General features: G+C 43.9%; 1 protein-coding gene across 2 annotated transcripts in view; it reads right to left on the reverse strand.

Annotated features, from left to right (window-relative positions):
• Window positions 1-511: 511 nt before the first annotated feature.
• Window positions 512-13631, reverse strand: part of TBX4 (T-box transcription factor 4) — a 113445-nt gene continuing 100325 nt past the window's right edge. For both annotated transcript variants that reach the window (XM_029613656.1, XM_029613655.1), the window contains exon 9: window positions 512-2431. In XM_029613656.1, the coding sequence (XP_029469516.1) occupies window positions 1797-2431 (635 nt within the window). In that variant the 3' untranslated portion in view covers window positions 512-1796. The remainder of the gene's footprint in view (window positions 2432-13631) is intronic.

The following is a 13631-nucleotide window of genomic DNA, read 5'->3' on the forward strand; positions in this document are numbered from 1 at the left end:
ATCTACTAATTCTTTATTGTCTCCAGGATATCCTTTTGAATCCGAGGCCTGGCATTAAATATATCATCAAGACATATTGGTGTGGGTCCTCTCTGTGTGGATGTTAACTCTTACCAATCATTTCACGTGCGCAGAGTTTCCGAGTTTGGCCTATCGATAATCTGTGTGCTTAGATCGTGGAGTGTCAAAATGAACCTTGAAGGGTGGAATTTAAAGTGCAAGCAAGCATGCCTGGGAGCTGGGGAAAGGTCTTAGGTTCAAGCATGTGTCCTGGGAAAGGGTAAGATTTATATAAATCAGAGGGGAAAGGAAGGGAGATATCAAATCCCTAGTGACACAAGGCAAGAAGCATTGATAATGCAAAGAGATCCACTAAATGCACCCAGAGATTGGTTATTGGAAGCTCAGTCAAATTATCAATACCATGGTCATTGTGTTTTGACTATAACAAAAAGAATTCCATCACTGGATTCAATGTGATGACTTTACAGTTCAGCTAATTTTTTTGTATTTTTTTTAATTCATAGTTTTTACATCAAAATGTACAATAGAAAAAAAAAATCTCTCTCCAGACCCTAATTGCATTTATTTGTATTAAATATTTCATTTGTAAAAGCAAAGCTGAATGGGAGATGTGGCCTGCATTTGTGATGATAATTATATATATTTATATATCTATGTATTTATTTATATACAAAGAACTAATCAGCATGCAAAGACTGAAGTGATTTCAGATTTTGTTAAGGAAAGGTGCACACCAGACCCCCTATACAGAACGCAGTCATTTATAATATTATAAAAGCCACGTTTTGCTGAATTTGACTAGAAATAAAAGTAGCAATACCTTTCCACCTGGCCCATGCTAAAATGGCCATTTATTCATCTGGCAGTTTTTCTTTTTTGGGCTTAGGATGGATCCACTATCCAGATGCTCACTGGATGTACTGGTTATCTTCTGCTCTTTGTGCATTGCCAGGATGATTCTCACCCTGTAATGTGGCCACTAGGATTCTAGGCCCATATTGATAGTTCATCACTCTGTGTTTGAACTTAGCCGAAAGGGATTATAAAGTGAAATTGATGCTACCTTCGGTATTGTAAAACTTTACACAAGCAATAATCGATTTTTTTTTTAACTTACTTTTAGCTGATTGCCACCTTTTCTGTCATTGCCCTATGACCTCTAAGCTGCTCTGTGATTTTTCCTCTGAGTTGAATGTTTGCTGCTAGCAGAGGATAACATCTGTTTAACCTGTAGACTTGTTGCCTCACTTATCTTTCAAAAGCCTGTTTTTGTTACTTTTGAGTTTTCATTTGAATCAAAATTCTAGAAGAATAATTTTATTTATGGAAAAGGTGTGTCCATTCCTTTTCAGGGTTGTTAGCTTACATTCTACAGGGTTGCAAGCTTTTTAGAATGATTGGGAAGGGAGTTCCTCAGATGACAAAGTTACAACCTCTTGCCAGAAATAACCACTTTAGTGCCCTTGGTTTCAAAGATTTTACTTGATTTGAATATTTAGTCCTCAAGATTACCTTTCCTGTAACTTAAAAAAAACACAAATGATGATCTAATTTTGCAGCTCCCTTTTTGCCTAACTATTCTTGCTACTGCCTGACTGACTTACCGGTGTCTAAAGTGATACATGATTCTGCTAGACACAGCATCTGGTTTTTTCAAAAGATCAATTATGAAGGTTTCGCTGAAGTGCAGCCTGCCCACAGGATCTGACACCAAATGTATAAATTGTCCAGTTTGATGAAAATCAGCTGTTTAGTGTCTTGAGAAACCACAGTCATCCATCAGACCAGTTGTCCACTGTGCCCATTCCTGCATGATATTGTAATGAAGATTCCCTCGACAAGGAAACGCTTTGTGAGAACAGAAATTCATTGGCTGTGTTTAAGTGAGGTGAGGGGGGCTTTGTCTCACACAGGGAAGGATGAACTCTCTCTCTTGGGTAGGCAGAAGGAGGAACTCTCTCCCGGCCCTGAGACTGGGAAAGCTGGTTGTAGACACCGACGTGGGAGTCACCAGGTGGCTGTGAACTTTGACTTGTGATGGAGGGGAGGCGTGGCATCATGGTGGTGGTGGCGGCAAAGTGCGGAGAGAAAGGTTGATAAGGCACAGTTTCCATTGTCTGAACACTGTAGCTGGTGTAAGGTGCCACAGAAGTCCACATGTTACAGCTCAGAGGGGGCGGGGGAGGGGGCAAGTCTTCGACTGTTGAGATGCCTCCAATTTCAGCTCCAGCGCTGGAGTACATGCAGGGCTCCCCAAGGCGCACCTCGCTGCGATAAGACGGGCTTAGCAGTTGCTGATCATAGGAGGGTGGGGACCGAAAATAATGATCTTCACCCACTGAGGTGGAGGAGGCGGCTGCATCCAGATAGGATCTCTTGCAGGGCAGATCTAGGTGGCAAGCACTTTCTGTAAGCAAGCAAGAAAGAAACAGCTTAAAATACAGTGATGCTTGAAGGCAGGCTCCATTCAGTTTGTACTGAGGAACATTTCAAAAACAGACAAGTCTTGTGGTAGTTCAGTGCACAAACCACTGAAAATTTAACTTTGCCAATTGTATTATTATTATTATTATTATTATTATTATATTTGTTACCAGCTGCCCTGCAATTCACTGGCATTGTCCATGTTAATAAGTGTCATGAGACAACATAGCCTTTGTGGCCGTCAGAGCGTGCGAGATAACATTTGTGATGCTTTGGGGCTTCTCAAAAAAAAAAAACCTTCAGGAAAGCAGTGCAAAGAGTTTAAAAATTAAGTAGCTTAAAGTTTAACTCATGCCCAAGGGAATAGTGGATGCTGTTTATCTCTCATTAGTATTACTCATAAAACTGAAGAGCATGATCCCTTTTTCAAGAATCAGTGCACCATGTTACTCATTTTCTTAAACCTTCTTCTATTTTATGGTTAGAATAAAATAACACCATTGGTTTTTGGAAACTATTTAGGAACATTAAAAATCTCGTTGTGACACTACTGTTAGAAGCACTATCAGTCGGCCATTCTTAGATTGTTGGGTGACAGCATGCAGGTGAAAGGGAGAGATGGCATAGGCTGCTTTCCATCGTGAGAGGTTAATTCTTATTCAGCCAGACCACTTGTACCACTTTGCTTTTTGCTGAGTTACACTTGACAAATCCAAGAAGCCTTTTAAATTTTATCTCATCCTTTTTTCCTGCCCTTACTAGAATTGCACTACATTTGCCAGATACCGGTGTCCAGGCCTGAAGAAATGTTTGAAGATAACACGGAGGCAGTGATTGTGAGTATCTTGTGCTGTAGGTTCCTGCTTCAGGCTGGATAGATGTGCCTGCCTTGTGGGCCTCTGATGCAATTTACAGCTTAGTAAGATGCTATCTTTGGGGATTGTCACTTATAATGATTAAAACGGCACTGTCAGCTGAAAGCTTGCAACTGTGAAGGAGCTACTGCACAGTGTGCATACAGAATATTAAGTATGGATATTTGCACTAAAGGACTACTGCTAAAGCTTTTGCTCTAAATAGATTTTACTAATGATTTTGCAATGTTAGTGGTAGTACATGTTTTAAAATCATAATACAGAGCGATTACGTGATGCTGTGAGCTGCTCAGCTGTGAGAAGGAGTAGCTCTGGGTGCCACCCTCACTAATTCACTGAATACCCCACTTCTTAGTATTCTAGTTGGCTAAAAGAAGTGTGTTAGTTGCTGGAGAGCAATGGGCTTCCTTTTTGAAAGAAGACTTGAGGACGAAAGAAGGAAAAGGTGAGAGCTGCAGAGCTTAAAATCATGGAGAAGGCCTCAGAGTCTGCTGGAGCTGACATGGTGGAAATCATTTGCCATTTATTGCTGCTGTCGACCTAAAATTAGAAATACAAAATCAACTCATCCGTGGCAGCAGTGGACACAAAGTGCACTGACTTGGTCAGACATTTTACCAAAATGGAGGTAGATGCCACAGCCACAAGCATGAAGGTAACAACATTAGAGTCACAGCTGGTGGGGTTGGAAGGGGTAGTGCAGGCTGTTTGAGAAAAAATGAGAAAAATTGAGGGTCTTGTGAATTGGAGCCACAGAAACAATTTAAAGATTCTGGGCCTGTCCGAAAACATACCTGATACACAACTGCTAAACTGCTTTCACTCATGGTTCTTGGTTTGAGTGCTGAGGCCTGTGCTCACATCCATTTTGAGGCTGCATGGAGCGGCAGGTGAGAGCGCTCGATTTCAGTGATAAAATAAAACTCTTGCGAGTGTTCAGGAAACTACCAGAGTTGTGATAGGAAGGTGGTAAAGTCTTGATCGTCAATGATTACTCAGTGGTCATTGCAGCTAAATGAAAGGAAATGGCTCCAATTTGTATGTCGCTGTGTAAAAAAGAAGCTTCATTTTTCTTTATTTCCCACCTTACTGAGGATTCATCTCGATGGTCAGCAATACAAGTTTACGACAACGGACGAGGCAAAGCGCTTCTTAGAGGGCCACGGATACCAGCAAAATGCTGGCTGAAGCTTCATATTGGTCATCTCTGGAAGGAGCCCAGTCCTCATATTTTGATTTTGTGGTGATTAAGGGCCATCATGCTCTGGAGTTACAGTTATAGCATTCTCATTAAATGTGCTAAATTAATGCTGCAGTTGAGATAAGCTTGGCAGCGTTAGTTTTGCATTTACAACAATACTGAGAGCTATGAGCAATTGTTTTCAGTGGCTTTATCACTTATGCGGGAGTTTCAAAACAAATTGGAAATATGATATGTGGAGCTGTGACACAACTTTTTCCCTTTGATTTATATTTGAATCTAGCCTTTTCTTAGATTGTAGTTTTGAGCGCTATTTTCCAGAATATTCATATATTCCTGATGTTCAATATCTTCTATATGATTCTGTTGATTGGGGGTAACGGTTGTGGAGGAATGTATACATAACAGATGGGAATGGATGGGGGTGTATTTAGGGTATGTATGTTTAGGCTTGTGGTCTTGAGGTCGGGTTGGGTGAGTGGGGGGTGGCACCTCAACGCTGTATTTGAGTTGTGATGGTGAGTGATTATATCTGTGGATGCAGTGATCGATCCTCGCTGTTGAGCGTGTTTGTTGGACAAGAGATTTCCGGGGATGGGGGTAGGGGTGGGATCCTGACTCTCAGATAAGAAGTGGGATTCAATTTGGATTACTTTATGGGGATTTGCTAGCTTTGTTGGGTCGGTGCTTAGGCTGCGGAGCACTGGACCATTGATTTTACAGTCTTGCTGTGTGGTTTTCTTTTCTTAATGGTTCTCATCCAAAATGCTGCAGCAAGACTTCTTTCCAACCATAAGCTGCATGAGCACATATCCCCCAGTCCTTGCTCACCTCCACTGGCATCCAATCAAATGGAGAATTCAATATATTTATCTATTTTATTTATTTAACAGTTTTATATACCGACAGTCGTCGTGAACATCCCATTGGTTTACATATAACATAACATAGCAAGAGGCTTTACAATGAAAACATTTATATGGGAAAAAAGAGTGTAAAAGCTAACAAGGAGAAACTGGGAAACATGAGGGGGAGAATTTAAATAACAAACGATAACCTGAACAACATTATTTTCAGGCGTGGAAATCAATATGCATTTTAAATCAAGGAGGGAGCAGGCATTATTTAAACAAATGATAACCCCTAAACCCCTAACCATAATACACAACCTTGCTCACAATAATCACAACTCATGGCTATCAGCAATCTTACACTTATGCACTCCCTGCAGAAATTTAAGATCTAAAAATCAATTACCGCTACAGATTCCATCACCAAAATCAACCAGACTGAACATAACACAGGAACGCGCCTTTTCAATTGCAGGTCCAATTCTATGGAACACTTTACCTCCAAGCCATAGATTAATTTCCAATTCCAAAGAGTTTACAAAGGCACTAAAACATTATGGGGCAGATTTTAAAAGCCCTGCGCGCCGGCACTCGCGAAGCCCCGGGACATGCACCGGGGGCGGCACAGCATTCGGGGGCATTCAGGGGCGGAGCTGTGGGCGTGGTGCCGGCCCAGGGGCATTCCGGGGGTGTGGCCGAGGCTTCCGAACCAGCCCCCGGGCCGGAGAATGGCGCGCCGGCAGCCCGCCGGCCCGCCGGCATGCACAAGTTAGGCAGCCATAACTTTCTTAAAGGTAGGGGGGGGGGATTTAGGGCTGGGGGATGGGTTAAGGAGGGGAAGGTGGGGGGTGCCAGAAAAAAAGTTCCCTCCGAGGCCGCTCCGATTTTGGAGTGGCCTCGGAGGGAACGGAGGGAGGTTGCTTGGCTCGGCGTGCACAGGTTGCACAATTGTGCACCCCCCTGCGTGCGCCGACCCTGGATTTTATAACAAGCGCGCGCATGTTAAAAAAATTGGGCGTAGATTTGTTCGCACCGGGTTGCGCGAACAAATCTACGCCTGCGCATAACTTTAAAAATCTACCCCTATCTTTTCAAACTAGCCTTTTCTGAATTTTGCGATTCAGCTACCTCCCAAAATTAGCTTTACTTTCTCTGTGACCTTTTCCCTCTAAATATTGGTTTTATTTTGATATTATTTATTTGGTTATTTTATAACAGTCTTTTAAAGTTTTATTTTTTATATCTACGTTTAGACTCGTTCTTAATTTTTGTGTCCATGATTTTTATTTTGACACGTTATCTTAATTTTTACTTTGTTTTGATTCAATATTATGTATGTTCATTATGATCTGCCCCGAACATTGGAGGGCACGCGATATAAATACTTTAAAATAAATAAAATAAAATATTTTGGGTAACCCTATTTTTACTTGGAATGTGGCAGGGATTAGCTCCCCTATAAAAAGAAAAAAGATTTTAATGGCTTTAAGAAGACAAAATGCTAACAGTGTTATTACAAGAAACACATCTTAACTCCCTTGAGCATACAAAATTGAAGAGGGAATGGGTGGCTTTTTGCTATGTGGCCTCTTCCCCCAATATCTAGAAAAGTGGGAGTCACTATCCTTTTTCATAAATCAGTGGCATACATGGAGGAGAAGATTTTGTGGGATCTTGAGGGTCGTTATGCTCCTTGGATCGGAACTATTTTTGGGGATAGACTGGTTCTGTGTATGCTCCCAAAGGGGAAGATTTTTCCAGATTTTCACAGCATCTTGCATAGGCTCGGCGGCGCACGCATGTCCCGGGGCTTCGAAAAAGGGGCGTTCCGGGGGCGGGGCCGTGGGTGGGGAGCCAGCCTGGGAGCATTCCGGGGGCAGGACCGAGGCCTCCGGAACAGCCGCCGTTTCGGGGGATGGCGCACCGGCAGCCCGCCGGCGCGCTCAAGTTACTCCTGCCCAGAGGCAGGCGTAAGTTTCCTGATAAAGGTAAGGAGGGGGTTTTAGATAGGGCTGGGGGGCGGATTAGATAAGGGAGGGGAAGGGGTGAAGAGAATGGAGGAAGGCTGCGTGGCTCGGCGCGCACAAGTTGCACAATTGTGCACCCCCTTGCGCGCGCCAACCCTGGATTTTATAACATGCATGCTGCAGAGCGAGCATGTTATAAAATTGGGCATAGATTTGTTCGCACTGGGTTGCGCGAACAAATCTATGCCCGCGCACAGGTTTAAAGATCTGCCCCATGTGTACTCATACTCCTTTTTTTACTGAAATAGTAGAGGGAACACAGTGGGATATTCCTATTATTCTTGGGAGGGACTTTAACTGTTAGGCAGACCCTCTTATGGATAAAGACCCGGTAGACCCTCAAATGTGCATGAATGTTCACAAGGGGGTGCCCTTTCAGTGCAGAAATTTGACATTTTAGATGTTTGGAGGGTACTTCACCTATGTGTCTGAGGTTCATTTGTCCCAGAGTTGATTGGACTATATGTTGGTGAGTGTAATATTTTTTATTGAGTTAAGTCATCAGATATAGGGACATATGTAATTTCTGATCATACGCCAGTGATTTTGGAGCTTGGGTTTGGCAGATTGAATGGATCATATTGCTGGTGGATGCCAACTCATTTAGTAGATGTGGATTTTAAAGACTTTCTGACTGTGAAATGGAAGGAATTCCAGAAGTTTAATGCCCAACACTTATCCAAGCCAAAAATATATTGGGAGATTGCCAAGGTGGTCCTCCATCGTGAAATTATAGGGCCAGATTTTGAAAGGGATACGTGTGTACCCCCCAAAAACCTGGCCGAAGTACCCCCTGTGCGCACCGAGCCTATGTTGAGTAGACTCGGCGGCGCGCACAAGCCCCGGGACGCGCGTTAAGTCCCAGGGCTTTCCTGGGGGGCGTGTCGGGGGCGTGTCGCGGCGGCGCGTCATTTGGGGGCGGAGCCATGGGCGTGGTTCCGGCCCAGGGGCATTTCGGGGGCATGGCCGAGGCCTCCGAAATGACTCCCGGGACTGGGAATTGCGTGCCGACGGCCAACCCGGCGCGCGCAAGTTACGCCTGCTTCGGGCAGGCATAACTTGTACAACAAGAGGTAGGGGGGGATTTAGATAGGGCTGGGGGGTGGGTTAGGGAGGGGAAGGTGGGGGGGAGGCGGAAAGAAAGTTCCCTCTGAGGCCGCTCCGATTTCGGACCTGCCTCGGAGGGAACGGAGGCAGGCTGTGCGGCTCGGCGCGCGCAGTCTGCCGATTTTGGGCAGCCTTGCGCGTGCCGACCCCGGATTTTAATGGATACGTGCGGCTACGCACGTATCTATTAAAATCCCGCCTACTTTTGTTTGCTCCTGGTGCGCGAACAAAAGTACGCGCGGGCGCAGATTTATAAAATCTACCCCATGGTGTACTCGATAGCGAAAAGAAAACATTTAACTAAAAATATTAGAGGATTAGAGGAGCAGTTGCATAGGGCAAAACTGGAGTTGGCTAGAAATGCATCAGTAGAGAACAGTTCTATACGATTCAAAAAATAACCTGAATGCTCTGCTTCAGTAAAGAACTTCTCATACGTTTTTTAAATACAGTAAAAAGGTAGGCTGGAGTTTGGCACGCCTTGTTAAGAGCATGAGGGGTGCTCGCTTTAGTAATATAAAGGTGTATCTTAAGACCTGAGCACGGGCACACATGTGCGCGCATTTCCCGGCACGCTCACACAGATGCGGCGATTTTATAAACGTGCGTGTGTTATAAAATAAGCAATACATGTATGCACGATTTTATATTGACGTGTGCAAATGCTGCCTCGAATGTATAATTGGGTGGAATTTTAGTAGCTACATGCACTGTCCCAATAGCTGTTTTTCCCAGTTTGCCCCAGTAAAGGAGAGGACTTCCTAATCCCCCTAGCTAACTTGCCTCCCTTTTACCTTATTAGCCCCAACCCTTAAAACTCCGCTAATTAGTCTATATTTTTTTTGTTACATGACTTACACGCTGTCCATAGCAGAAGAAAAGTTACGCAGTAGGGGACCCCAGTGCACGCAAATACTTACTTGCTCACTTCATTTTACAGACTTCACCTGCCACTTTTTCATTTTTATGATTGTGCATAGTGGGAGATATGTGCATATCCGCTTGGGTTTTAAAATCTGCCCAGCACTCGCTGTGCCGAGTCACATGCATATCTCCCAGCTTCAGAATGCATAGGGGTTTTAAAATCTACCAGATAATGTGCAATGAGGCAGGAACCCATGTTCACTCAAATAGAGAGAGAAATTCTGTTTTCCAAGCTTATTATGTATCTTTTTAAGCATCTGGTGGAGACAGTGTTGTGGGCAAGGAGGACTTTCTTGTAGGGCTGGATTTGCTACAGCTTGAACCAGATAAACTGGACTGGCAGGAATAGAGCGATAACAGTGGAGGTCGTTTATAAGACAATTCACAACCTGGGCAATCATAAATCACCTGGGCCAGATGGCTTTCCATCTGAAGTTTATAAAATATTGAACAAGTATGTGGCTCCAGCATTGTGCAAAGTATTTGAAGAATCTTTAGTGGTGGTGGTGGTGGGGGGTGTCTTCCCACACCCTTTATAACTGTGTTGCCAAATCAAGGAAACGATTTGGAATCTCCGGCCTCCTATAGGCCCATCTTGTTGAATGTAGATGTTAATCTAGTGGCCAAAAGTTTTGCATATATTTCATCAGTACTACTTCCGACTCTTGAATCTAAGGAGCAGGTGGGATTTGTTCAGGGCAGGAATGCCATGATCAATGTGCTTAGATCTTAGCTTCATTAGCCAGCGACCAGTTTGTAAATAGCGATCCCCTGCTTATTAATTTTGAAATAAAATAAAAAGGCCTTTGACCAGCTGTCTTGAATGTGTTTATTTTTTATTTTGGAGAAGTTTGGTCTCTGAGGAGCTATCTTGGACAGAATCAGAATTTTGTATGAGAAGCATACAAAATTCCTTGCATCTGAGCTGCAAGGAAGTTGGGGCAAGGAAGAAGCACTATGGGTCGACCTAAAAACAGATGATGGAGCATCCATTTATATTGGAGTGGTTTACAGGCCTCCAAACCAAAAGGAAGAGCTGGACAGAGATCTGGTTGAAGACATCCATAAGATAGGTAAGAAAGGGGAAGTGGTGATCGTTGGTGACTTTAATATGCCAGATGTAGACTGGAAAATCCCATCTGCGGAATCTAAAAACAGTAGACCAATAGTGGATGCCATGCAAGTATCTTTGTTCAAACAAATGGTATTGGAACCCACAAGAGAAGGAACTATTCTCGACTTAGTGCTCAATAATGGAGATATCGTCTCTGATGTCAAGGTGGGCGCCCACCTCAGCACCAGTGATCATCAAACGGTATGGTTTAATATCACTAAAAGAATATGGAAAAGAAGCACAAAGACCAGAGTTTTACAGTTCAAAAACACAGACTTTGAGGAAATGGAGAAGTACCTAGAGGAAGAACTAAATGGATGGGAAAATGAGAGAGATGTGGATCAGCAGTGGACCAATCTAAAAGGAGCAATCTCCAAGGCAACTGCTCTATATGTTAGAAATGTAAAGAAAAGCAAAAGAAAAATGAAACCTATCTGGTTCTCAAAGGAGGTGGCTGACAAAATTAAAGCTAAAAGAACTGCATACAAGAAATACAAAAGATCCCAAAGGGAGGAGCACAAAGAAGAATATCTGATTCAACTGAGGGAGACTAAGAAATTAATCAAGTTGGCAAAAAGTCAAGCGGAAGAGAGGATTGCCAAGGAGATAAAATATGGTGACAAAACATTTTTCAGATACATCAGCGAAAAGAGAAAAGTCCAAAGTGGTATAGTGAAATTGAAAGGTGGAAATGATCAATGTGTGGAGAGAGACGAAGAAATGGCAGAAATATTAAATGAATACTTCAGCTCTGTGTTCACTAAAGAAGACCCTGGGGAAGGACCATCTCTACACAACAAGAAACTGGAGGGAAGCGGAACAGAGGAAAATCCATTTACAGTAGATAACGTATGGGAAGAGCTAAAGAATCTGAAAGTGGACAAAGCCATGGGGCCTGATGGGATTCATCCAAGGATACTGAGGGAGCTCAGAGATGTGCTGGCGGGACCGCTGTGCGACCTGTTCAATAGATCCCTAGAAACGGGAGTGGTGCCGAGTGATTGGAGAAGAGCGGTGGTGGTCCCGCTTCACAAGAGTGGGAGCAGAGAGGAGGCTGGTAACTACAGACCGGTTAGCCTCACTTCGGTGGTGGGAAAAGTAATGGAGTCACTGTTGAAAGAGAGAATAGTGAACTATCTACAGTCGGGAGAATTGATGGACCAGAGGCAGCATGGATTCACCAGAGGAAAATCCTGTCAGACAAATCTGATTGACTTTTTTGACTGGGTAACCAAGGAATTGGATCAAGGAAGAGCGCTCGATATCATATACTTGGATTTCAGCAAAGCTTTTGATACGGTTCCGCACAGGAGACTGGTGAATAAAACGAGAAGCTTAGGAGTGAGTGCCGAGGTGGTGACCTGGATTGCAAATTGGTTGACGGACAGAAGACAATGTGTGATGGTAAATGGAACCTTCTCTGAAGAGAGAGCGGTTTTAAGTGGTGTACCGCAAGGATCGGTGTTGGGACCGGTCCTGTTCAATATCTTTGTGAGCGACATTGCGGACGGGTTAGAAGGTAAGGTTTGTCTTTTTGCGGATGACACTAAGATCTGCAACAGAGTGGACACGCCGGAAGGAGTGGAGAGAATGAGACGAGATCTAAGGAAACTGGAAGAGTGGTCGAAGATATGGCAGCTGAGATTCAATGCCAAGAAGTGCAAAGTCATGCATATGGGGAGTGGAAATCCGAATGAACTGTATTCGATGGGGGGGGGAAAGGCTGATGTGCACGGAGCAGGAGAGGGACCTTGGGGTGATAGTGTCTAATGATCTGAAGTCGGCGAAACAATGTGACAAGGCGATAGCTAAAGCCAGAAGAATGCTGGGCTGCATAGAGAGAGGAATATCGAGTAAGAAAAGGGAAGTGATTATTCCCTTGTACAGGTCCTTGGTGAGGCCTCACCTGGAGTACTGTGTTCAGTTCTGGAGACCGTATCTTCAAAAGGACAAAGACAAGATGGAGGCGGTACAGAGAAGGGCGACCAGGAAGGTGGAGGATCTTCATCGGATGACGTACGAGGAGAGATTGAAGAATCTAAATATGTACACCCTGGAGGAAAGGAGGAGCAGAGGTGATATGATACAGACTTTCAGATACTTGAAAGGTTTTAATGATCCAAAGACAACGACAAACCTTTTCCGTAGGAAAAAAATCAGCAGAACCAGGGGTCACGATTTGAAGCTCCAGGGAGGAAGATTCAGAACCAATGTCAGGAAGTGTTTCTTCACGGAGAGGGTGGTGGATGCCTGGAATGCCCTTCCGGAGGATGTGGTGAACACCAGAACTGTGAAGGACTTCAAAGGGGCGTGGGATAAACACTGTGGATCCATAAAGTCAAGAGGCCGCCAATGAAGAGTGGGTGACTCGCCAGAATGATGGCTACTGCCTGGAGACAATACCCTTATTAAATAAACATACACATGCTTACTGTGACTCCAACATCGATCTAAGCTTCAACAGCAAGAGGAAATGTGGTAAAAAGGATTCACACTCACAAAGAGGGGAGTAGCTGGCTTGTTACGGTGGTTACTACCCCAAATCAAATAAGCCTGATACTTCACTTTCAATGCATATACAGCATAGTTCTCTGCTTAAACGGCAGGGGAGAAGAAAAACTGATACTTCACACATCCAGCAGAGCTCTCTGCTTCAACGGCAGGGGAGAAGAAAAGAGGGTTCGCACTCACAAAGCGGGGAGTAGCTGGCTTGTTACGGCGGTTACTACCCCAAACCAAATGTGCCTGATACTTCACTTTCGATGCATATCCAGCATGGCTCTCTGCTTCAACAGCATGGGAGAAGAAAAACAACCAATAAGGGTTGTATAACATAGTCTGGGTAAAACAAATAAGCATGGGTGTAGCTTGCTTATTGCGGCGGCTACTACCCCTAACTAATCAAGCTAGATATTTCTCTTGGATGCAGCTCCATCACTGCTCTATACATTAAAGGTGGGGGTGGAAGGGAAATAGAACCAAGAGCTAAGAGAAACAGATAAGTATGAGAGAAAAAAAAATGTGTGAAGCTTGCTGGGCAGACTGGATGGGCCATTTAGTCTTCTTCTGCCGTCATTTCTATGT

Source organism: Rhinatrema bivittatum, chromosome 8, assembly GCF_901001135.1.
Source record: "Rhinatrema bivittatum chromosome 8, aRhiBiv1.1, whole genome shotgun sequence".
NCBI lineage: Eukaryota > Metazoa > Chordata > Amphibia > Gymnophiona > Rhinatrematidae > Rhinatrema > Rhinatrema bivittatum.